Source organism: Streptopelia decaocto (genome assembly GCF_964273445.1).
Source record: "Streptopelia decaocto genome assembly, contig: HAP1_SCAFFOLD_586, whole genome shotgun sequence".
NCBI classification, from domain to species: Eukaryota; Metazoa; Chordata; class Aves; order Columbiformes; family Columbidae; genus Streptopelia; species Streptopelia decaocto.
The window spans coordinates 1-24,786 of NW_028115175.1; the positions used below are offsets into that span (position 1 = coordinate 1).

The 24,786-nt window shown below is 59.6% G+C and overlaps 1 protein-coding gene across 1 annotated transcript in view; it reads left to right on the forward strand.

The window, feature by feature from the left end:
• Positions 1 to 158: 158 nt before the first annotated feature.
• Positions 159 to 24,786, forward strand: part of NEURL4 (neuralized E3 ubiquitin protein ligase 4) — a gene marked incomplete at its 5' end in the record, with an annotated part of 65,695 nt that continues 41,067 nt past the window's right edge. The window contains 9 exons of the mRNA XM_082077550.1: positions 159 to 224; positions 2,145 to 2,323; positions 3,799 to 3,910; positions 4,603 to 4,691; positions 5,752 to 5,824; positions 7,929 to 8,196; positions 11,125 to 11,306; positions 14,430 to 14,515; positions 18,867 to 19,029. Coding sequence (XP_081933676.1) covers positions 159 to 224; positions 2,145 to 2,323; positions 3,799 to 3,910; positions 4,603 to 4,691; positions 5,752 to 5,824; positions 7,929 to 8,196; positions 11,125 to 11,306; positions 14,430 to 14,515; positions 18,867 to 19,029 — 1,218 coding nt within the window. The remainder of the gene's footprint in view (positions 225 to 2,144; positions 2,324 to 3,798; positions 3,911 to 4,602; positions 4,692 to 5,751; positions 5,825 to 7,928; positions 8,197 to 11,124; positions 11,307 to 14,429; positions 14,516 to 18,866; positions 19,030 to 24,786) is intronic.

Consider the following 24,786-nt stretch of genomic DNA (forward strand, 5'->3'; position numbering starts at 1 on the left):
GTATTTGGGGGGGCTTGGGGGGCTGGGGTGATGGGGAGGGGGAATTTGGGGGGTGGGGGGTAGGGAGGGGGATTTTGGGGGGGATTTGGGGGGTGGGTTTGGGGGCTGGGGTGTTACTGGGAGCACTGGGGGGTCACCGGTCCGACTGCCCCCCTCAGCGCTGCCCCCGGCCCCCCCCCGCCCCCGCCCGGACAAATTTCCCGACAGCCTGGACACGCCCGAGGGTGAGTGACAGGGGGCGGGGCCTCCCAAGGGGTGGGGCCTCCCAAGGGGCGGGGCCTCAAATGGGCGGGGTTACGGTCAGCCCCGCCTGCAGATGGGAGGGGGTGGGGCTCTCAGAGGGGGTGGGGCTCTCAGGGGCATGTCCCACCCCCACCCTTGGTGGGCGTGGCCTATTGAAGGGGTGTGTCTACCCCAGGGGGCGGAGCTTCCCCCCTTTTACCATAATGACTGAATAGATTTTTCTGGGGTGGGCGTGGCCTATAAGGGGGCGGAGCTTGCCCTCCCTTGCCATAATGATGGAATGGGGGTGTTCTCGGGGGGGCGTGGCCTATTCAAGGGGGTGTGGCCGAATAAGGGGGCGGAGCTTTCCCTTGCCATAATGGTGGGGGGTGTCCTTGGTGGGCGTGGCCTATTCAAGGAGGCGTGGCCTGTTCAAGGGGGCGTGGCCAAACCCAGGGGGCGGAGCTTCCCCCACTGTGGGGGTGGCAGTGGTGTATTCCCTGGTGGGCGTGGCCTATTCAAGGGGGCGTGGCCTATTCAAGGGGGCGTGGCCAATGAGGGGGCGGAGCTTCCCCTCCCTTGCCATAATAATTTAAGGGGGGGGGGGGGGGGGGGGGGGGGGGGTCCTGAGGGGGCGTGGCCTATTCGAGGGGCGTGGCCTATTCAAGGAGGTGTGACCAACAAGGGGGCGGAGCTTTCCTTCCCTTACCATAATGATTGAAGGGGGGGACCCGGGGGGGCGTGGCCAATAAGGGGGCGGAGCTTCCCTCCATTGCCATAGTGATTGAATGGGGGTCCCGGGGGGGGCGTGGCCTACCCCGGGGGCGGAGCTTCCCCCTTACTACTGTAGCTTAATAGGGGGTTCTTTGGTGGGCGTGCCCCCCCGGTGGGCGTGCCCTCTGGGAGGGGGCGTGTCCCTGACGTGGCCCGCCCTCGAGGCGCGGCGTGGGCGGGGCCGGCGCTGTCCAATGAGGCGGGGGTGGAGCTTTCCTTCCCTTACCATAATGATTGAAGGGGGGGTCCCGGGGGGGCGTGGCCTACCCCGGGGGCGGGGCTTTCCTTCCCTTGCTATAATGATTGAGGGGGGCGTGGCCTACCCTGGGGGCGGAGCTTCCCCTGTTACTACTATGGCTTAATAGGGGGTTATATGGTGGGCGTGTCCCTATGGTGGGCGTAGCCTATTCAAGGGGGCGTGGCCCTACGAGGGGGTGTGGCCTATAAGGGGGCGTGTCATACCCTAGGGGGCGGAGCTTCTCCTTCCTTCCTATAATGATTGAATGGGGGGGGGGCCCAGGGGGGTGTGGCCTACCCCGGGGGCGGAGCTTTCCTTCCCTTGCCATAATGATTGAATGGGGGTGTTCTCAGGGGGGCGTGGCCTATTCGAGGGGCGTGGCCTATTCAAGGGGGCATGTCCTACCCCGGGGGCGGAGCTTCCCTCTTACTACTGTATCTTAATAGGGGGTTCTGCGGTGGGCGTGTCTCTGCGGTGGGCGTCCCCTCTGGGAGGGGGCGTGTCCCTGACGTGGCCCCGCCCTCGAGGCGCGGCGTGGGCGGGGCCGGCGCTGTCCAATGAGGCGGGGGCGGAGCTTTCCTTCCCTTACCATAATAATTGAAGGGGGGGCCCAGGGGGGCGTGGCCAATAAGGGGGCGGAGCTTCCCCTCCCTTACTATAATGATTGAAGGGGGGGTTCCAGGGGGGCGTGGCCAATAAGGGGGCGGAGCTTTCCTTCCCTTGCCATAATGATTGAATGGGGGTGTTCTCAGGGGGGCGTGGCCTATTCAAGGGGGCATGTCCTACCCTGGGGGCGGAGCTTCCCCTCTTACTATTATAGCTTAATAGGGGGTTCTTTGGTGGGCGTTGTCCCTCCGGTGGGCGTGCCCTCTGGGAGGGGGCGTGTCCCTGACGTGGCCCCGCCCCCCAGGCGCGGCGTGGGCGGGGCCGGCGCTGTCCAACGAGGCGCTGCTGTTCCACGAGAAGTGCGGGGCGCTGATCAAGCTGAGCAACGGGCACAAGACGGCCGAGAGGAGGCGCCCGCTGGACGAGTTCAACAACGGCGTCGTGCTCACCAACCGGCCCCTGCGCGACGGGGAGATGTTCGAGGTGGGCGAGGGGGGGTCCTGGGGGTCATTATGGGGGTCCTAGGGGGGTCTATGGGGGTCCTGGGGGGGGAATTGGGGGGGTTATGGGGGTCCAGGGGGGGGTTATGGGGGTCCTAGGGGGCGTTAGGGGGGTCCTATAGGGGGTTATGGGGGTCCTATGGGGGGAATTGGGGGGGTTAGGGGGTCCTGGGGGGTTATGGGGGTCCTAGGGGGGGTTATGGGGGGAATTGGGGGGCTTATGGGGGTCCTGGGGGGGTTATGGGGGGAATTGGGGGGCTTATGGGAGTCCTGGGGGGTTATGGGGGTCCTATGGGAGGAATTGGGGGGGTTATGGGGGGAATTGGGGGGGGTTAGAGGGGTCCTGGGGGGGTTATGGGGGTCCTAGGGGGGGATATGGGGGGAATTGGGGGGGTTATGGGGGTCCTATGGGGGGTTATGGGGGTCCTGGGGGGGGTTATGGTGTTCCTGGGGGGGTTATGGGGGGTGTTATGGGGGGTTATGGGGGTTCTATGGGGGGTTATGGGGGTCTTAGGGGGTGTTAGGGGGGTCCTATAGGGGGTTATGGGGGTCCTAGGGGGGTTATGGGGTTCCTAGGGGGGGAATTGGGGGGCTTATAGGGGTCCTGGGGGGGATTATGGGGGTCCTAGGGGGGGTTATGGGGGTCCTGGGGGGGGTTATGGGGGGTTATGGGGGTTCTAGGGGGGGTTATGGGGGTCCTGGGGGGGTATGGGGGTCCTATGGGGGGGTTATGGGGGTCCTAGGGGGTGTTATGGGGGTCCTGGGGGGGGTTATGGGGGTTCTAGAGGTTCTTACGGGGGTCCTATGGGGGGTTATGGGGGTCCTAGGGGGTGTTAGGGGGGTTCTATAGGGGATTATGGGGGTCCTATGGGGGATTATGGGGGCTCTAGTGCTTATTATGGGGGTCCTGGGGGGGGTTATGGGGGTCCTATGGGGGGAATTGGGGGGCTTATGGGGGGAATTGGGGGGCTTATGGGGGTTCTATGGGGGGCTTATGGGGGTCCTATGGGGGGTTATGGGGGTCTTGGGGGGGTTATGGGGGGTGTTATGGGGGTCCTATGGGGTACTTATGGGGGTCATGGTGGGATTTATGGGGGTCCTGGGGGTTAATTTGGGGGTTCAGGGGGTCCCTGGTTCATTGGGGGTCCTGGTTTAATTTGGGGGTTCCTGGGGGTTAATTTGGGGGTTCAGGGGGTCCCCGGTTCATGGGGGGGTCTTGGGTTAATTTGGGGGTCCTGGGTTAATTTGGGGGTTCAGGGGGGTTAATTTGGGGGTTCAGGGGGTCCCTGGTTCATTGGTGGGTCCCTGGGTTAATTTGGGGGTTCAGGGGTTCCCTGGTTCATGGGGGGGTCGTGGTTTAATTTAGGGGTTCGGGGGGGGTGGTCCTGCTTTAATTTGGGGGTTCAGGGGGTGAATTTGGGGGTTCAGGGGGGTCCCTGACCCCCCCGTCCCCCCCAGATCCGCATCGACAAGCTGGTGGACAAATGGTCGGGGTCCATTGAAATTGGGGTGACGGCCCATAACCCCAATAGCCTGGAGTACCCGGCCACCATGACCAACCTGCGCTCCGGTCAGAGCCCCCCCAAAAATATGGGGGTACCCCCCCCAAATTATAGGGACCCCCCCAAACTCGGGGTCCCCCCAAAACCCCTTGGGATTCCCCATATACCCTTAAGAAAGGGGGTTGGGGGGGCTCCCCGGACGCCTGGGTCCCTTCTCAGGACCCCCCCACATAACCCCTGGGACCCCCCCTCTGAATTATGGGGACCCCCCAAACTCGGGGTCCCCCCAAAACCCCCTGGGATTCCCCATATACCCTTAAGAAAGGGGGTTGGGGGGGCTTCCCGGACGCCTGGGTCCCTTCTCAGGACCCCCCCATAACCCCTGGGACGCCCCCCCCAAATTATGGGGACCCCCCCAAACTCGGGGTCCCCCCAAAACCCCCTGGGATTCCCCATATACCCTTAAGAAAGGGGGTTGGGGGGGGCTTCCCGGACGCCTGGGTCCCCATAAAAAGCATTTGGGGGTGTCCCCGGACGCCTGGGTCCCCCCCGGACGCCTGGGTCCCTTCCAAGTGGGGGTGGGGACCCCCCAAAATAACCCTTGGACTCCCTAAATCCTCTTTAAAAAGCGACTTGTGGGGGGGTTCCCCGGACGCCTGGGTCCCCCCCGGACGCCTGGGTCCCCTCCAAATGGGGGTGGGGCCCCCCTGGACGCCTGGGTCCCCCAGTTTATCCCCCCCCCCCCCCCCCCCCCACCCAGGTACCATCATGATGAGCGGCTGTGGGATTCTGACCAATGGGAAGGGGACGAGACGCGAATATTGCGAGTTCAGCCTCGACGAGCTGCAGGTGACCCCCCCAGCACCCCCAAAATCATGGGGACCCCCCCAAAATCATAGGGATCCCCCCCACACCCCCCAAAATCCAAAGGACCCCCCCAAAAAAACCCATATCCAAAGGACCCCCCCAAAACCCCTTGGGACCCCAAAAATCGAGGGGACACCCCAAACCATCCCAGGACCCCCCCAAATTGAGGGGACCCCCCAGGACCCCACCAAATCCAAAGGATCCCCCCAAAACTGCTTGGGACCCCCAAAATTCAGGGGACCCCCCCATATTGTCCCAGGACCCCCCAAATTGAGGGGACTCCCCCAAATCCTTGGGACCCCCAAAATCCAGGGGACCCCCCATATTGTCCTACGACCCCCCCAAAATTGAGGGGACCCCCCCCAAATCCCTTGGGACCCCCAAAATCCAGGGGACCCCCCCATATTGTCCTACGACCCCCCCAAAATTGAGGGGACCCCCCCAAATCCCCCCATGACCCCCCCAAATCCCTTGGGACCCCCAAAATCCAGGGGACCCCCCCATATTGTCCTACGACCCCCCCAAAATTGAGGGGACCCCCCCAAATCCCCCCATGACCCCCCCAAATCCCTTGGGACCCCCAAAATCCAGGGGACCCCCCATATTGTCCCAGGACCCCCCAAATTGAGGGGACCCCCCCAATCCCCTTGGGACCCCCCAAAATCATGGGGACCCCCCCAAAAACCCCCCAAATCCAAAGGACCCCCCCCAAAACCTCTTGGGATGCCCCAAAATTGAGGGGACTCCCCCAAATTGTCCCAGGACCCCCCAAAATCCAGGGGACCCCCCAAGGCCAATATGCTCCCCGGACGCCTGGGTCCCTTCCCAGGACCACCCCCAGACCCTTGGGTCATCCCCCCCCAAATTATGGGGACCCCCCAAACTTGGGGTCCCCCCCAAAAAACTCCTGGGGCTCCCCAAATAGCCTTAAAAAGGGGGTTGGTGGGGGGCTCCCCGGACGCCTGGGTCCCCTCCCGGAGCCATGCGGGGGTTTGGGGGTGTTTGGGGGGGCCCATTGTCACCCGTGTCCCCCCAAAAACAGGAGGGGGATCACATCGGGCTGACCCGGAAAGCCAACAACGCGCTGCACTTCTACATCAACGGCGTGGACCAGGGTGGGGACATTGGGGACATCGGGGGCAATGGGGACAATGGGGGCAATGGGGACATTGGGGGCAATGGGGACATTGGGGGCAATGGGGGCAATGGGGACGTCGGGGTCAATGGGGGCATTGGGGACATTGGGGTCAATGGGGACATTGGGGTCAATGGGGACGTTGGGGATATTGGGGGCAATGGTGACATTGGGGTCAATGGGGACATTGGGGTCAATGGGGACATTGGGGGCATTGGGGACATTGGGGTCAATGGTGACATTGGGGTCAATGGGGACATTGGGGGCATTGGGGACGTTGGGGGCAACGGGGACATTGGGGTCGATGGGGGCATTGGGGTCGATGGGGGCATTGGGGGCAATGGGGGCAATGGGGGCATTTGGGGTCAATGGGAGCATTGGGGGCATTGGGGGCAATGGGGGTGATGGGGACATTGGGGACATTGGGGTCAATGGGGACATTGGGGTCAACGGGGACATTGGGGTCGATGGGGGCATTGGGGTCGATGGGGGCATTGGGGGCAATGGGGACATTGGGGACATTGGCATTGGGGTCAATGGGGGCATTTGGGGACATTGGGGGCAATGGGGACGTTGGGGGTGTTGGGGACATTGGGGGCAATGGGGACATGGGGGTCATTGGGGACATTGGGGACAATGGAGTCAATGGGGACATTTTGGGCATTGGGGACATTGAGGGCAATGGGGGCATTGGGGTCAATGGGGACATTGAAGTCAATGGGGGCAATGGGGACATTGGGGGACATTGGGGGCAATGGGGACGTTGGGGACATTGGGGTCAATGGGGGCAATGGGGACATTGGGGGACATTGGGGGCAATGGGGACGTTGGGGACATTGGGGTCAATGGGGGCAATGGGGACATTGGGGGACATTGGGGGCAATGGGGACGTTGGGGACATTGGGGTCAATGGGGGCAATGGGGACATTGGGGACATTGGGGGCAATGGGGACATTGGGGTCAATGGGGGCATTGGGGTCAATGGGGGCAATGGGGACACTGGGGGCAATGGGGACGTTGGGGACAGTGGGGTCAATGGGGGCATTGGGGTCAATGGGGTCAATGGGGACACTGGGGGCAATGGGGACGTTGGGGACAGTGGGGTCAATGGGGGCAATGGGGACAATGGAGTCATTGGGGACACATGAGGATGTGGGGGGACATGGGGACAGGAGGACATGGGGACAATGGGGACATGGGGACATGGGGATATGAGGACATGGGGACAGAGGGACATGGGGACAATGGGATATGGGGACACGGGGACAATGGGACATGGGGACAGAGGGACATGGGGACAATGGGATATGGGGACATGGGGACAATGGGACATGGGGACATGGGCACATGGTGAATCCCTGCAGTGTCCCCACCCTTGAGGGACCCCAGGGTGTCTTTTGCTGCCACCCGTCCCCATTGTCACCCCACGGCCCCGGGTGGGGGGGGGGTGTCCCCCCGGTGACACCCGTGTCCCCAGGGGTGGCCACCACGCTGACCCCCCAGGTGGTGTACGGGGTGTCCCCATAGTGACAGCGGTGTCCCTGTCCCCAAGGGGTCATAGAGACCAGGGGGACATGGGGACAGGGGGACATGGGGACAGGGGGACAGGGGGATATGGGGACATGGGGACAGGGGGATATGGGGACAGGGGGATATGGGGGGACATGGGGACAGGGGGACATGGGGACAGGGGGACAAGGGGATATGGGGACAAGGGGATATGGGGACAGAGGGACATGGGGACAGGGGGACATGGGGACAGAGGTACATGGGGACAGGGGGACATGGGGACAGAGGGACATGGGGACAATGGGATATGGGGACATGGGGACAATGGGACATGGGGACAAGAGGACATGGGGACAAGGGGATATGAGGACATGGGGTGACATCAGGACAAGGGGACATGGGGACAGGGGGACATGGGCACATGGTGAATCCCTGCAGTGTCCCCACCCTTGAGGGACCCCGGGGTGGCTTTTGGTGCCACCTCTATCTCTAGGACACGTCCCCATTGTCACCCCACGGCCCCGGCGGGGGGGGGGGGTGTCCCCCCGGTGACACCCGTGTCCCCGTGTCCCCAGGGGTGGCCACCACGCTGACCCCCCAGGTGGTGTACGGGGTGGTGGACTTGTACGGGATGGCCGTGAAGGTGACAATCGTCCACAGCCACAACCCCAGCGACCGGCTGCGGCGGCACAACGCCATCCTGCGCGCCATGTCCCCCGAGGGACCCAGGCGTGCCCCGCCGGCCGCCCCGCCCCCCCCCGCCCTCCCCCGCCTGCTCTTCCACCCCAACTGCGGGCAGAAGGCGGCCGTGGTCAACGAGGGACGCACGGCGCTGCGGCCGCAGTGAGGGGCAGTGGGGGCGTTGGGGACATTGAGGGCGTTGGGGACGTTGGGGGCGTTGGGGACGTTGGGGGCGTTGGGGGCGTTGGGGTCAATGGGGGCATTGGGGGCAATGGGGGCATTGGGGGCAATGGGGACATTGGGGGCAATGGGGGCATTGGGGGCAATGGGGTCAATGGGGTCAATGGGGGCATTGGGGACATTGGGGGCAATGGGGGTGATGGGGACATTGGGGTCAACGGGGGCATTGGGGACAATGGGGACATTGGGGGCAATGGGGACGTTGGGGGCGTTGGGGGCGTTGGGGGCAATGGGGTCATTGGGGGCAATAGGGACATTGGGGACGTTGGGGCATTGGGGGCCTTGGGGACATTGGGGGCATTGGGGTCAATGGGGTCATTGGGGGCAATGGGGACATTGGGGACATTGGGGACAATGGGTTCAATGGGGACATTGGGGGCAATGGGGACATTGGGGGCAATGGGGACATTGGGGTCATTGGGGGCAATGGGGGCATTTGGGACATTGGGGACAATGGGGACATCATGGGGTTGTGGGGGGCAGGGGGACATGGGGGGTCAGGGGGATATGGGGACAGGGGGACATGGGGACATGGGTCAATGAGGTCCCCAATGACCTTATGTCTCTAACCCCCGTGTCCCCATTGACCTGATGTCCCCATTGACCTCATGTCCCCATTGACCTGATGTCCCCATTGACGTTGTGTCCTCGTGTCCCCATCCTTGGTGTCCCCATTGACCTGATGTCCCCATTGGCCTGATGTCCCCATTGACGTTGTGTCCTCGTGTCCCCATCCTTGGTGTCCCCATTGACCTGATGTCCCCATTGACGTTGTGTCCTCGTGTCCCCATCCTTGGTGTCCCCATTGACCTGATGTCCCCATTGACCTGATGTCCCCATTGACCTCATGTCCCCATTGACCTGATGTCCCCATTGACGTTGTGTCCTCGTGTCCCCATCCTTGGTGTCCCCATTGACCTGATGTCCCCATTGACCTGATGTCCCCATTGACGTTGTGTCCTTGTGTCCCCATCCCTGATGTCCCCATTGACCTCATGTCCCCATTGACCTGATGTCCCCATTGACGTTGTGTCCTTGTGTCCCCATCCTTGGTGTCCCCATTGACATTGTGTCCTTGTGTCCCCATCCTTGGTGTCCCCATTGACGTTGTGTCCTTGTGTCCCCATCCTTGGTGTCCCCATTGACCTGATGTCCCCATTGACGTTGTGTCCTTGTGTCCCCATTGGCCTGATGTCCCCATTGACCTGATGTCCCCATTGACGTTGTGTCCTTGTGTCCCCATCCTTGGGGTCCCCATTGACATTGTGTCCCAGTGTCCCCATCCCTGATGTCTCCATTGACCTGATGTCTCCATTGACCTGATGTCCCCATTGACCTGATGTCCTCATTGACGTTGTGTCCTTGTGTCCCCATCCCTGATGTCCCCATTGACCTCATGTCCCCATTGACCTGATGTCCCCATTGACGTTGTGTCCTTGTGTCCCCATCCTTGGTGTCCCCATTGACGTTGTGTCCTTGTGTCCCCATCCTTGGTGTCCCCATTGACTTTGTGTCCTTGTGTCCCGATCCTCAGTGTCCCCACTGACCTGATGTCCCCATCCTTGGTGTCCCCATTGACTTTGTATCCTTGTGTCCCCATTGACCTGATGTCCCCATTGACCTGATGTCCCCATTGACGTTGTGTCCTTGTGTCCCCATTCTTGGTGTCCCCATTGACCTGATGTCCCCATTGACGTTGTGTCCTTGTGTCCCCATCCTTGGTGTCCCCATTGACTTTGTATCCTTGTGTCCCCATTGACCTGATGTCCCCATTGACGTTGTGTCCTTGTGTCCCCATTCTTGGTGTCCCCATTGACCTGATGTCCCCATTGATGTTGTGTCCTTGTGTCCCCATTCTTGGTGTCCCCATTGACCTGATGTCCCCATTGATGTTGTGTCCTTGGTGTCCCTGTTGCCCTGGTGTCCCCGTTGACCTGATGTCCCCATTGACGTTGTGTCCTTGTGACCCCATCCTTGGTGTCCCCATTGACTTTGTGTCCTTCTGTCCCCATCCCTGATGTCCCTATTGACCTGATGTCCCCATTGATGTTGTGTCCTTGTGTCCCCATTGACCTGATGTCGCTATTGACCTGATGTCCCCATTGATGTTGTGTCCTTGTGACCCCATCCCTGATGTCCCCGTTGACCTCATGTCCCCATTGACCTGATGTCCCCATTGACGTTGTGTCCTTGTGTCCCCATCCTTGGTGTCCCCATTGACCTCATGTCCCCATTGACCTCGTGTCCCCATTGATGTTGTGTCCTTGTGTCCCCATCCTTGGTGTCCCCATTGACGTTGTGTCCTTGTGTCCCCATCCCTGATGTCCCCATTGACCTGATGTCCCCATTGACGTTGTGTCCTTGTGTCCCCATTGACCTGATGTCCCCATTGACCTGATGTCCCCATTGACGTTGTGTCCTTGTGTCCCCATCCTTGGTGTCCCCATTGACTTTGTGTCCTTGTGTCCCCATCCTTGGTGTCCCCATTGACTTTGTGTCCTTGTGTCCCAATCCTCAGTGTCCCCATTGACCTGATGTCCCCATTGACCTGATGTCCCCATTGACTTTGAGTCCTTGTGACCCCATCCCTGCTGTCCCCATGGACCTGCTGTCCCCATTGACCTGATGTCCCCATTGACCTGCTGTCCCCATTGACGTTGTGTCCTTGTGTCCCCATCCTTGGTGTTCCCATCCTTGGTGTCCCCATTGACCTGATGTCCCCATTGACTTTGAGTCCTTGTCACCCCATCCCTGATGTCCCCATGGACCTGCTGTCCCCATTGACCTTGTGTCCTGGTGTCCCCATTGACCTGCTGTCCCCGTGTCGTGACGCTGTCCCCATGTCCCCAGCGCCACGGACGACTTCAACCACGGGGTGGCGCTGAGCGCCCGGGCGCTGCGGGACAACGAGCTCTTCACCGTGCGCATCGACCGCATGGTGGACAAGTGGGCGGGCTCCATCGAGATCGGCGTCACCACCCACAGCCCCGCCCACCTGCAGCTGCCCTCCACCATGACCAACCTGCGCTCAGGTGGGTCCCCGACGTCACCGCCATGTCCCCATGGGGTCCCCGACATCTCCATGGGGTTCCTCAATATCCCCATGATGTCTCCATGGGGTTCCTCAACATCTCTATGGGGTTCCTCAATATCTCCATGGGGTTCCTCAATGTCCCCATGGTGTCCCCAACATCTCCATGGGGTTCCTCAGCATCTCCATGATGTCCCCGTGGGGTCCCCAACATCTCCCCAACGTCCCCATGGGGTCATCAACATCTCCATGGGGTTCCCCAACATCTCCATGGGGTTCCTCAGCATCTCTATGGGGTTCCTCAACGTCCCCATGGTGTCCCCAACATCTCCATGGGGTTCCTCAACATCTCCATGGGGTTCCTCAACATCCCCATGATGTCCCCATGGGGTCCCCGACATCTCCATGGGGTTCCTCAATGTCCCCATGGTGTCCCCAACATCTCCATGGGGTTCCTCAGCATCTCCATGATGTCCCCGTGGGGTCCCCAACATCTCCCCAACACCCCAATGGGGTCATCAACATCTCCATGGGGTTCCTCAGCATCTCTATGGGGTTCCTCAACGTCCCCATGGTGTCCCCATGGTGTCCCCAACATCTCCATAGGGTTCCTCAACGTCCCCATGATGTCCCTAACATCTCCATGGGGTTCCTCAACATCCCCATGATGTCCCCGTGGGGTCCCCGACATCTCCATGGGGTTCCCCAACATCTCCGTGGTGTCCCCAACATCTCCATGGGATTCCCCAACATCTCCATGGGGTTCCCCAGCATCTCCGTGGTGTCCCCAACATCTCCATGGGGTTCCCCAACATCTCCATGGGGTTCCTCAACATCTCCATGGGGTTTCTGAACATCCCCATGATGTCCCCATGGTGTCCCCAACATCTCCATGATGTCCCCATGGGGTCCCCAACATCTCCATGGGGTTCCTCAGCATCTCCATGGGCTTCCTCAATGTCCCCATGGTGTCCTCAGCATCTCCATGGGGTTCCTCAGCATCTCCATGGGGTTCCTCAACATCTTCATGGGGTTCCTCAATGTCCCCAACATCTCCATGGGGTTCCCCAACATCTTCATGGGGTTCCTCAATGTCCCCAACATCTCCATGGGGTTCCCCAACATCTCCATGGTGTCCCCAACATCTCCATGGGGTTCCTCAACATCTCCATGGGGTTCCTCAATGTCCCCAACATCTCCATGGGGTTCCTCAGCATCCCCATGATGTCCCCATGGTGGTACCAACATCTCCATGCGGTTCCTCAGCATCCCCATGATGTCCCCATGGTGGTACCAACATCTCCATGCGGTTCCTCAGCATCTCCATGGTGTCTCCATGGGGTTCCTCAGCATATCCATGAGGTTCTTCAACGTCCCCATGATGTCCCCATGGTGTCCCCAACATCTCCATGGGGTTCCTCAGTATCTCCATGGGGTTCCTCAACGTCCCCATGGTGTCCCCAACATCTCCATGGTGTCCCCAACATCTCCATGATGTCCCCATGGGGTTCCCAACATCTCCATGGGGTTCCCAACATCTCCATGGGGTTCCGCAACATCTCCATGGTGTCCCAAACATCTCCATGGGATTCCTCAACATCCCCATGATGTCCCCATGGTGTCCCCAACATCTCCATGGAGTTCCTCAGCATCTCCATGCTGTCTCCATGGTGTCCCCAACATCTCCATTGGGTTCCCAACATCTCCATGGGGTTCCGCAACATCTCCATGGTGTCCCAAACATCTCCATGGGGTTCCTCAACATCCCCATGATGTCCCCATGGTGTCCCCAACATCTCCATGGAGTTCCTCAGCATCTCCATGCTGTCTCCATGGTGTCCCCAACATCTCCATGGGGTTCCTCAACGTCACCATGATGTCCCCATGGGGTTCCCCAACATCTCCATGGGGTTCCCCAACATCTCCATGGTGTCCCCAACATCTCCATGGGGTTCCTCAATATCTCCATGGGGTTCCTCAATGTCCCCATGGTGTCCCCAACATCTCCATGGGGTTCCTCAGCATCACCATGATGTCCCCATGGGGTCCCCAACATCTTCCCAACGTCCCCATGGGGTCATCAACATCTCCATGGGGTTCCTCAGCATCTCCATGGGGTTCCTCAATGTCCCCATGGTGTCCCCAACATCTCCATGGGGTTCCTCAGCATCACCATGATGTCCCCATGGTGTCCCCAGCATCTCCCCAACGTCCCCATGGGGTCATCAACATCTCCATGGGGGTCCCCAACATCTCCATGGGGTTCCTCAATGTCCCCATGGGGTTCCTCAGCATCTCCATGGGGTTCCTCAGCATCTCCATGAGGTTCCTCAATGTCCCCAACATCTCCATGGGGTTCCCCAACATCTCCATGGGGTTCCTCAGCATCTCTATGGGGTTCCTCAACGTCCCCATGGTGTCCCCATGGTGTCCCCAACATCTCCATGGGGTTCCTCAACCTCACCATGATGTCCCCATGGGGTTCCCCAACATCTCCATGGGGTTCTTCAACGTCCCCATGGTGTCCCCAACATCTCCATGGGGTTCCTCAATATCCCCATGGGGTTCCTCAACATCTCCATGGGGTTCCTCAATGTCCCCATGGTGTCCCCAACATCTCCATGGGGTTCCTCAACATCCCCGTGATGTCCCCATGGGGTCCCCAACATCTCCCCAATGTCCCCATGGGGTCAACAACGTCTCTGTGACATCCCGATGGTGTCCCCAACGTCTCCATGGGGTTCCTCAGCATCTCCATGAGGTTCCTCAGCATCACCATGATGTCCCCATGGTGTCCCCAACATCTCCTCAACATCACCATGGGGTTCCTTGACATGTCTATGAGGTTCCTGTGGTGTCCCCAAGGTCTCCATGGGGTTCCTCAGCATCTCCATGGGGTTCCTCAACATCCCCATGATGTCCTCATGGGGTCCCCAACATCTCCATGGGGTCCCCAACATCTCCATGGGGTTCTTCAACGTCCCCATGGTGTCCCCAACATCTCCCCAATGTCCCCATGGGGTCATCAATGTCTCTTATGACATCCCCATGATGTCCCATCCCCCCCCAAACCGGGTGGCTGATGTCCCTATGTGTCCCCATGGTGTCCCCATGGTGTCCCCAGGCACGTGGATGATGACGGGGAACGGGGTGATGCACAACGGGACCACCGTGCTGGACGAGTACGGCCACAACCTGGACCGCCTCAAGGTGGGGACATCGGGGACATCGCCGGGGGGGTGGGGACACTGGGGACATCAGGGTGTTGGGTTTGGGGACATTGGGGGTGGATTTGGGGACATTGGGGACGCTGGAGTTGGGTTTGGAGACATCAAGAGGTGGGTTTGGGGACATCAAGAGGTGGGTTTGAGGGACCTGGGGACATTAGGGTGTTGGGTTTGGGGACATTGGGGACACCAGAGGGTGGGTTTGGGGACATCATGAAGTGGGTTTGGGGACATTAGGGACATTGGGGACATCAAGAGGTGGGTTTGAGGGACCTGGGGCCATCAGGGTGTTGGGTTTGGGGACATTAGGGACATGGGGACATCACGAGGTGGGTTTGAGGGACCTGGGGACATCAGGGTGTTGGGTTTGGGGACATTGGGGACACCAGAGGATGGGTTTGGGGACATCGTGAAGTGGGTTTGGGGACATTAGGGACATTGGGGACATCAAGAGGTGGGTTTGAGGGACCTGGGGACATCAGGGTGTTGGGTTTGAGGACATTGGGGACATTGGAGACATCATGAGGTGGGTTTGGGGACATCAAGAGGTGGGTTTGAGGGACCTGGGGACATTAGGGTGTTGGGTTTGGGGACATTGGGGACACCAGAGGATGGGTTTGGGGACATCGTGAAGTGGGTTTGGGGACATTAGGGACATTGGGGACATCAAGAGGTGGGTTTGAGGGACCTGGGGCCATCAGGGTGTTGGGTTTGGGGACATTAGGGACATGGAGACATCATGAGGTGGGTTTGGGGACATCACGAGGTGGGTTTGAGGGACCTGGGGCCATCAGGGTGTTGGGTTTGGGGACATTAGGGACACCAGAGGGTGGGTTTGGGGACATCATGAGGTGGGTTTGGGGACATCATGAAGTGCATTTGGGGACATTAGGGACATTGGGGACATCATGAGGTGGGTTTGAGGGACCTGGGGACATCAGGGTGTTGGGTTTGGGGACATTGGGGACACCAGAGGGTGGGTTTGGGGACATAATGAGGTGGGTTTTGGGGACATCCTGAAGGGGGTTTGGGGACATTAGGGACATTGGGGACATCAGGGTGTTGGGTTTGGGGGCATTGGGGACACTAGGGGTGGGTTTGGGGACATCATGAGGTGGGTTTGGGGACATCATGAAGGGGGTTTGGGGACATTAGGGACATTGGGGACATCATGAAGGGGGTTTGGGGACATTAGGGACATTGGGGACATCATGAGGTGGGTTTGGGGACATCATGAAGTGGGTTTGGGGACATTAGGGACATTGGGGACATCTAGAGGTGGGTTTGAGGGACCTGGGGACATCAGGGTGTTGGGTTTGGGGACATTGGGGACACTAGGAGTGGGTTTGGGGACATTAGGGACATTGGGGACATCATGAGGTGGGTTTGAGGGACCTGGGGACATCAGGGTGTTGGGTTTGGGGACACAGGGGACACTGGGGGTGGGTTTGGGGACATCAAGAGGTGAGTTTGGGGACATCAGGGGGTGGATTTAAGACCCTTGGGGACACTGGGGGTGGGTTTAATGACCCTTGGGGACATTGGGGACATCATGGTGTTGGGTTTGGGGACATTGGAGACACCAGGGGATGGGTTTGTGACCATTGGGGACACTGGGGGTGGGTTTAATGGCCCTTAAGGACATTGGGGACACCAGGGTGTTGGGTTTGGGGACACTGGGGACATCATGGTGTTGGCTTTGGGGACACTTGGGACATTATGGGTGAGTTTGGGGCCACCAATGGGTGGGTCTATGACCCTTGGGGCCACCAAGGGTTGGATCTATGACCCTTGGGTTGGATCTATGACCCTTGGGGACACCAGGGGGTGGATCTATGACCCTTGGGGACATTGGGGACACTGGGGACATTGGGGTTGACTTTGGGGCCACCAAGGGTTGGATCTATGACCCTTGGGGCCACCAATGGGTGGATCTATGACCCTTGGGGACACCAAGGGTTGGATCTATGACCCTTTGGGCCACCAAGAGGGCACTTTGGGGCCACCAAGGGGTGAGTTTGGGGCCACCAGTGGGTGGATCTATGACTCTTGGGGCCACCAATGGGTGGATCTATGACCCTTGGGGCCACCAATGGGTGGATCCATGACCCTTGTGGCCACCAATGGGTTGGTCTATGACCCTTGGGTCCACCAATGGGTGGATCCATGACCCTTGGGGCCACCAATGGGTTGGTCTATGACCCTTGGGGCCACCAAGGGTTGGATCTATGACCCTTGGGGCCACCAATGGGTGGGTTTATGACCCTTGGGGCCACCAAGGGTTGGATCTATGACCCTTGGGGCCACCAATGGGTGGGTCTGTGACCCTTGGGGCCACCAATGGGTGGGTCTATGACCCTTGGGGCCACCAATGGGTGGGTCTATGACCCTTGGGGCCACCAATGGGTGGATCTATGACCCTTGGGGACACCAAGGGTTGGATCTATGACCCTTGGGGCCACCAATGGGTGGGTCTGTGACCCTTGGGGCCACCAATGGGTGGATCTATGACCCTTGGGGACACCAATGGGTAGATCTATGACCCTTGGGGACATTGGGGACACTGGGCTGTTGAGTCTGGGGACACTGGGGACATTGGGGTTGACTTTGGGGCCACCAAGGGTTGGATCTATGACCCTTGGGGCCACCAATGGGTGGATCTATGACCCTTGGGGACATTGGGGACACTGGGGACATTGGGGTTGACTTTGGGGCCACCAAGGGTTGGATCTATGACCCTTGGGGCCACCAAGGGGTGGGTCTATGACCCTTGGGGCCACCAATGGGTGGATCTATGACCCTTGGGGACACCAAGGGTTGGATCTATGACCCTTTGGGCCACCAAGAGGTGACTTTGGGGCCACCAAGGGGTGAGTTTGGTCCACCAAGGGTTGGATCTATGACCCTTGGGGCCACCAATGGGTGGGTCTATGACCCTTGGGGACACCAGGGGGTGGATCTATGACCCTTGGGGACATTGGGGACACTGGGCTGTTGAGTCTGGGGACACTGGGGACATTGGGGTTGACTTTGGGGCCACCAAGGGTTGGATCTATGACCCTTGGGGCCACCAATGGGTGGATCTATGACCCTTGGGGACATTGGGGACACTGGGGACATTGGGGTTGACTTTGGGGCCACCAAGGGTTGGATCTATGACCCTTGTGGCCACCAAGGGTTGGATCTATGACCCTTGGGGACACTGGGGACACTGGGGTGTTGAGTCTGAGGACACTGGGGACATTGGGATTGACTCTGGGGCCACCAAGGGTTGGATCTATGACCCTTGGGGACATTGGGGACACTGGGGTGTTGAGTCTGGGGACACTGGGGACATTGGGGTTGACTTTGGGGCCACCAAGGGTTGGATCTATGACCCTTGGGGCCACCAAGGGGTGGGTCTATGACCCTTGGGGTCACCAAGTGTTGGATCTATGACCCTTGGGGCCACCAAGAGGTGACTTTGGGGCCACCAAGGGGTGAGTTTGGGGCCACCAGTGGGTGGATCTATGACGCCTGGGGCCACCAATGGGTGGATCTATGACCCTTGGGGCCACCAAGGGTTGGTCTATGACCCTTGGGGCCACCAAGGGTTGGATCTATGACCCTTGGGGCCACCAATGGGTGGATCTATGACCCTTGGGGCCACCAAGAGGTGACTTTGGGGCCACCAAGGGGTGAGTTTGGTCCACCAAGGGTTGGATCTATGACCCTTGGGGCCACCAAGGGTTGGATCTATGACCCTTGGGGCACCAATGGGTGGGTCTATGACCCTTGGGGCCACCAATGGGTGGATCTATGACCCTTGGGGCCACCAAGGGTTGGATCTATGACCCTTGGGGCCACCAATGGGTGGATCTATGACCCTTGGGGCACCAATGGGTGGGTCTATGACTCTTGGTGCCACCAATGGGTGGATCTATGTCCCTTGGGGCCACCAATGGGTGGATCTATGACTCTTGGGGCCACCAATGGGTTGGTCTATGACCCTTGGGTCCACCAATGGGTGGATCCATGACCCTTGGGGCCACCAATGGGTTGGTCTATGACCCTTGGGGCCACCAATGGGTGGGTTTATGACCCTTGGGGCCACCAAGGGTTGGATCTATGACCCTTGGGGCCACCAATGGGTGGGTTTATGACCCTTGGGGCCACCAAGGGGTGGATCTATGACCCTTGGGGCCACCAATGGGTTGGTCTATGACCCTTGGGGCCACCAAGGGTTGGATCTATGACCCTTGGGGCCACCAATGGGTGGGTCTATGACCCTTGGGGACACCAGGGGGTGGATCTATGACCCTTGGGGACACCGTGTCCATTGTCCTTGTCCCCAGGCGGGGGACACGGTGGGCGTGCTGCGCCGGGACGACGGGACGCTCCATTTCTTCGTCAACGGGGTGGCCCAGGGACCGGCCGCCTGGAACGTCCCCCCCAACGTGTTCGCCGTGGTGGATCTGTACGGGCAGGCGGCGCAGGCCACCATCCTGGAGGAGGGCGGTGAGGGCTGGGGACACTTGGGGACACTTGGGGACACTTGGGGACATCGGGGACACTGGGGGACGTCACCAGGGAGACGTAGGGTGGGAACTTGGGGGGGCTTGGGGACATCAGAGTTGGGTTTGGGGACATGGGGACGTCAAGAGTGAGGTTGGGGGAGTCTTGGGGACATCCAGGAGTGGGTCTGGGGACACTTGGGGACATTGGGGACACTTGGGGATGTCACCAGGGAGACGTAGGGTGGGAACAGGGGGAGGTTTGGGTGGGCTTGGGACATCACAGTTGGGTTTGGGGACACTTGGGGACATTTGGGGACACTTAGGGACACTTGGGGACATTGGGGACACTTGGGGACATCATGGGGGAGACATAAGGAGGGAACAGGGGGAGGTTTGGGGCCACCAGGGGTGTCTTTGGGGACATTCTAAGGTGGCTTTGGGGACATTGGGGACACTTGGGGACATGGGGACACTTGGGGACATCACCAGGGAGACATAAGGAGGGAACAGGGGGAGGTCTGGGGAGACTTGGGGACATCAGAATTGGGTTTGGGGACATTATAGAGTGGGTTTGGGGACATTGGGGACATCAGGGGGTGGGTTTGGGGACACTTGGGGACATTGAGGGCACTTGGGGACATTGGGGACACTTGGGGACATCACCAGAGACACGTAGGGTGGGAACAGGGGGAGGTTTGGGGGGGCTTGGGGACATCAGAATTGGGTTTGGGGACATTGTAGGGGACACCAGAGTGTTGGGTTTGAGGGGCTTGGGGACATTGGGGTCACTTGGGGACACTGGGGACACTTGGGGACATCACCAGGGACACGTAGGGTGGGAACTTGGGGGGGCTTGGGGACATCAGGGTTGGGTTTGGGGACATTCTAGGGTGACTTTGGGGACATTAAGGACACCACAGTGTTGTCTTTGAGGGGGTTGGGGACATTAGGGACACTTGGGGACACTTGGGGACATCACCAGGGACACACAGGGTGGGAACAAGGGGAGGTTTGGGGGGGCTTGGGGACATCAGAATGGGGTTTGGGGACATTCTAGGGTGGGTTTGGGGACACCAGGGAGTGGGTTTGGGGGCACTTGGGGACATTGGGGACACCTGGGGACATTGGGGACACTTGGGGACATTAGCGACACTTGGGGACACTTGGGGACATCGGGGACACTGGGGGACGTCACCAGGGAGACGTAGGGTGGGAACAGGGGGAGGTTTGAGGGGGCTTGGGGACATCACAGTTGGGGTTGGGGACATCACAGGGTGTGTTTGGGGACACTTGGGGACATTTGGGGACACTTAGGGACACTTGGGGACATTGGGGACACTTGGGGACATCACCAGGGAGACATAAGGAGGGAACAGGGGGAGGTTCGGGGCCACCAGGGGTGTCTTTGGGGACATTCTCGGGTGTCTTTGTGGCCACCATGGGTGTCTTTGGGGACATTCTCGGGTGGCTTTGAGGACATTGGGGACACTTGGGGACATTGGGGACACTTGGGGACATCAGCAGAGACACGTAGAGTGGGAACAAGGGAGGTTTGGGGGCAATTGGGGACACCAGGGTTGTCTTTGGGGACATTCTTGGATGTCTTTGGGGCCAATTGGGGACATTGGGGCCACTTGGGGACATTGGGGACACTTGGGGACATCACCAGGGAGACATAAGGAGGGAACAGGGGGAGGTCTGGGGAGACTTGGGGACATCAGAATGCGGTTTCGGGACATCACAGGGTGTGTTTGGGGACACTTGGGGACATTTGGGGACACTTGGGGACACTTGGGGACATTGGGGACACTTGGGGACATCAGCAGAGACACGTAGGGTGGGAACAGGATGAGGTTTGGGGGGGCTTGGGGACATCAGAATGGGGTTTGGGGACATTCTAGGGTGGCTTTGTGGCCACCATGGGTGACTTTGGGGACATTCTTGGGTGGCTTTGGGGACATTGGGGACACTTGGGGACATGGGGACACTTGGGGACATCACCAGGGAGACATAAGGAGGGAAGAGGGGGAGGTCTGGGGAGACTTGGGGACATCAGAATTGGGTTTGGGGACATTATAGAGTGGGTTTGGGGACATCGGGGACATCAGGGGGTGGGTTTGGGGACACTTGGGGACATTGAGGACACTTGGGGACATTGGGGACACTTGGGGACATCACCAGAGACACGTAGGGAGGGAACAGGGGGAGGTTTGGGGGGGCTTGGGGACATCAGGGTTGGGTTTGGGGACATTGTAGGGGACACCAGAGTGTTGGGTTTGAGGGGCTTGGGGACATTGGGGACAATTGGGGACATTGGGGACACTGGGGGACATCACCAGAGACACGTAGGGTGGGAACTTGGGGGGCTTGGGGACATCAGAGTTGGGTTTGGGGACATGGGGACGTCAAGAGTGAGGTTGGGGGAGTCTTGGGGACGTCCAGGAGTGGGTCTGGGGACACTTGGGGACATTGGGGACACTTGGGGACGTCACCAGGGAGACGTAGGGTGGGAACAGGGGGAGGTTTGGGTGGGCTTGGGGACATCACAGTTGGGTTTGGGGACACTTGGGGACATTTGGGGACACTTGGGGACATCATGGGGGAGACATAAGGAGGGAACAGGGGGAGGTTTGGGGCCACCAGGGGTGTCTTTGGGGACATTCTAAGGTGGCTTTGGGGACATTGGGGACACTTGGGGACATGGGGACACTTGGGGACATCACCAGGGACACACAGGGTGGGAACAAGGGGAGGTTTGGGGGGGCTTGGGGACATCAGAATGGGGTTTGGGGACATTATAGCGTGGGTTTGATGGACCTGGAGACATCAGGGGTGGATTTTGAGGGGCTTGGGGACATTTGGGGACATTGGGGACACTTGGGGACATCACCAGAGACACGTGGGGTGGGAACAAGGGGAGGTTTGGGGGGGCTTGGGGACATCAGAATGGGGTTTGGGGACATTGTAGGGGACACCAGAGTGTTGGGTTTGAGGGGCTTGGGGACATTGGGGTCACTTGGGGACACTGGGGACACTTGGGGACATCACCAGGGACACGTAGGGTGGGAACTTGGGGGGGCTTGGGGACATCAGGGTTGGGTTTGGGGACATTCTAGGGTGACTTTGGGGACATTAAGGACACCACAGTGTTGTCTTTGAGGGGGTTGGGGACATTAGGGACACTTGGGGACACTTGGGGACATCACCAGGGAGACGTAGGGTGGGAACAGGGGGAGGTTTGGGGGGGCTTGGGGTCATCAGAATGGGGTTTGGGGACATCGAAAGTGAGGTTGGGGGAGTCTTGGGGACATCCAGGAGTGGGTCTGGGGACACTTGAGACATTTGGGGACATTGGGGACACTTGGGGACATCAGTGGAGACACGTAGGGAGGGGATAAGGGGAGGTTTGGGGGGACTTGGGGACATCAGAGTTTGGTTTGGGGACATTGTAGGGGACACCAGAGTGTTGGGTTTGAGGGGCTTGGGGACATCGGGGACACTTGGGGACACTGGGGACACTGGGGGACATCAGCGGAGACACGTAGGGTGGGAACTTGGGGGGGCTTGGGGACATCAGGGTTGGGTTTGGGGACATTCTAGGGTGACTTTGGGGACATTAAGGACACCACAGTGTTGTCTTTGAGGGGGTTGGGGACATTAGGGACACTTGGGGACACTTGGGGACATCACCAGGGAGACGTAGGGTGGGAACAGGGGGAGGTTTGGGGGGGCTTGGGGACATCAGAATGGGGTTTGGGGAGATTGTAGGGGACACCGGAGTGTTGGGTTTGAGGGGCTTGGGGACATTGGGGACATTGGGGACACTTGGGGACATCACCAGGGAGACGTAGGGTGGGAACAGGGGGAGGTTTGAGGGGGCTTGGGGACATCACAGTTGGGGTTGGGGACATCACAGGGTGTGTTTGGGGACACTTGGGGACATTTGGGGCCACTTGGGGACATTGGGGACACTTGGGGACATCACCAGGGAGACATAAGGAGGGAACAGGGGGAGGTTCGGGGCCACCAGGGGTGTCTTTGGGGACATTCTCGGGTGTCTTTGTGGCCACCATGGGTGTCTTTGGGGACATTCTCGGGTGGCTTTGAGGACATTGGGGACACTTGGGGACATTGGGGACACTTGGGGACATCACCAGAGACACGTAGAGTGGGAACAAGGGAGGTTTGGGGGCAATTGGGGACACCAGGGTTGTCTTTGGGGACATTCTTGGATGTCTTTGGGGCCAATTGGGGACATTGGGGCCACTTGGGGACATTGGGGACACTTGGGGACATCACCAGGGAGACATAAGGAGGGAACAGGGGGAGGTCTGGGGAGACTTGGGGACATCAGAATGCGGTTTCGGGACATCACAGGGTGTGTTTGGGGACACTTGGGGACATTTGGGGACACTTGGGGACACTTGGGGACATTGGGGACACTTGGGGACATCAGCAGAGACACGTAGGGTGGGAACAGGATGAGGTTTGGGGGGGCTTGGGGACATCAGAATGGGGTTTGGGGACATTCTAGGGTGGCTTTGTGGCCACCATGGGTGACTTTGGGGACATTCTTGGGTGGCTTTGGGGACATTGGGGACACTTGGGGACATGGGGACACTTGGGGACATCACCAGGGAGACATAAGGAGGGAAGAGGGGGAGGTCTGGGGAGACTTGGGGACATCAGAATTGGGTTTGGGGACATTATAGAGTGGGTTTGGGGACATCGGGGACATCAGGGGGTGGGTTTGGGGACACTTGGGGACATTGAGGACACTTGGGGACATTGGGGACACTTGGGGACATCACCAGAGACACGTAGGGAGGGAACAGGGGGAGGTTTGGGGGGGCTTGGGGACATCAGGGTTGGGTTTGGGGACATTGTAGGGGACACCAGAGTGTTGGGTTTGAGGGGCTTGGGGACATTGGGGACAATTGGGGACATTGGGGACACTGGGGGACATCACCAGAGACACGTAGGGTGGGAACTTGGGGGGCTTGGGGACATCAGAGTTGGGTTTGGGGACATGGGGACGTCAAGAGTGAGGTTGGGGGAGTCTTGGGGACGTCCAGGAGTGGGTCTGGGGACACTTGGGGACATTGGGGACACTTGGGGACGTCACCAGGGAGACGTAGGGTGGGAACAGGGGGAGGTTTGGGTGGGCTTGGGGACATCACAGTTGGGTTTGGGGACACTTGGGGACATTTGGGGACACTTGGGGACATCATGGGGGAGACATAAGGAGGGAACAGGGGGAGGTTTGGGGCCACCAGGGGTGTCTTTGGGGACATTCTAAGGTGGCTTTGGGGACATTGGGGACACTTGGGGACATGGGGACACTTGGGGACATCACCAGGGACACACAGGGTGGGAACAAGGGGAGGTTTGGGGGGGCTTGGGGACATCAGAATGGGGTTTGGGGACATTATAGCGTGGGTTTGATGGACCTGGAGACATCAGGGGTGGATTTTGAGGGGCTTGGGGACATTTGGGGACATTGGGGACACTTGGGGACATCACCAGAGACACGTGGGGTGGGAACAAGGGGAGGTTTGGGGGGGCTTGGGGACATCAGAATGGGGTTTGGGGACATTGTAGGGGACACCAGAGTGTTGGGTTTGAGGGGCTTGGGGACATTGGGGTCACTTGGGGACACTGGGGACACTTGGGGACATCACCAGGGACACGTAGGGTGGGAACTTGGGGGGGCTTGGGGACATCAGGGTTGGGTTTGGGGACATTCTAGGGTGACTTT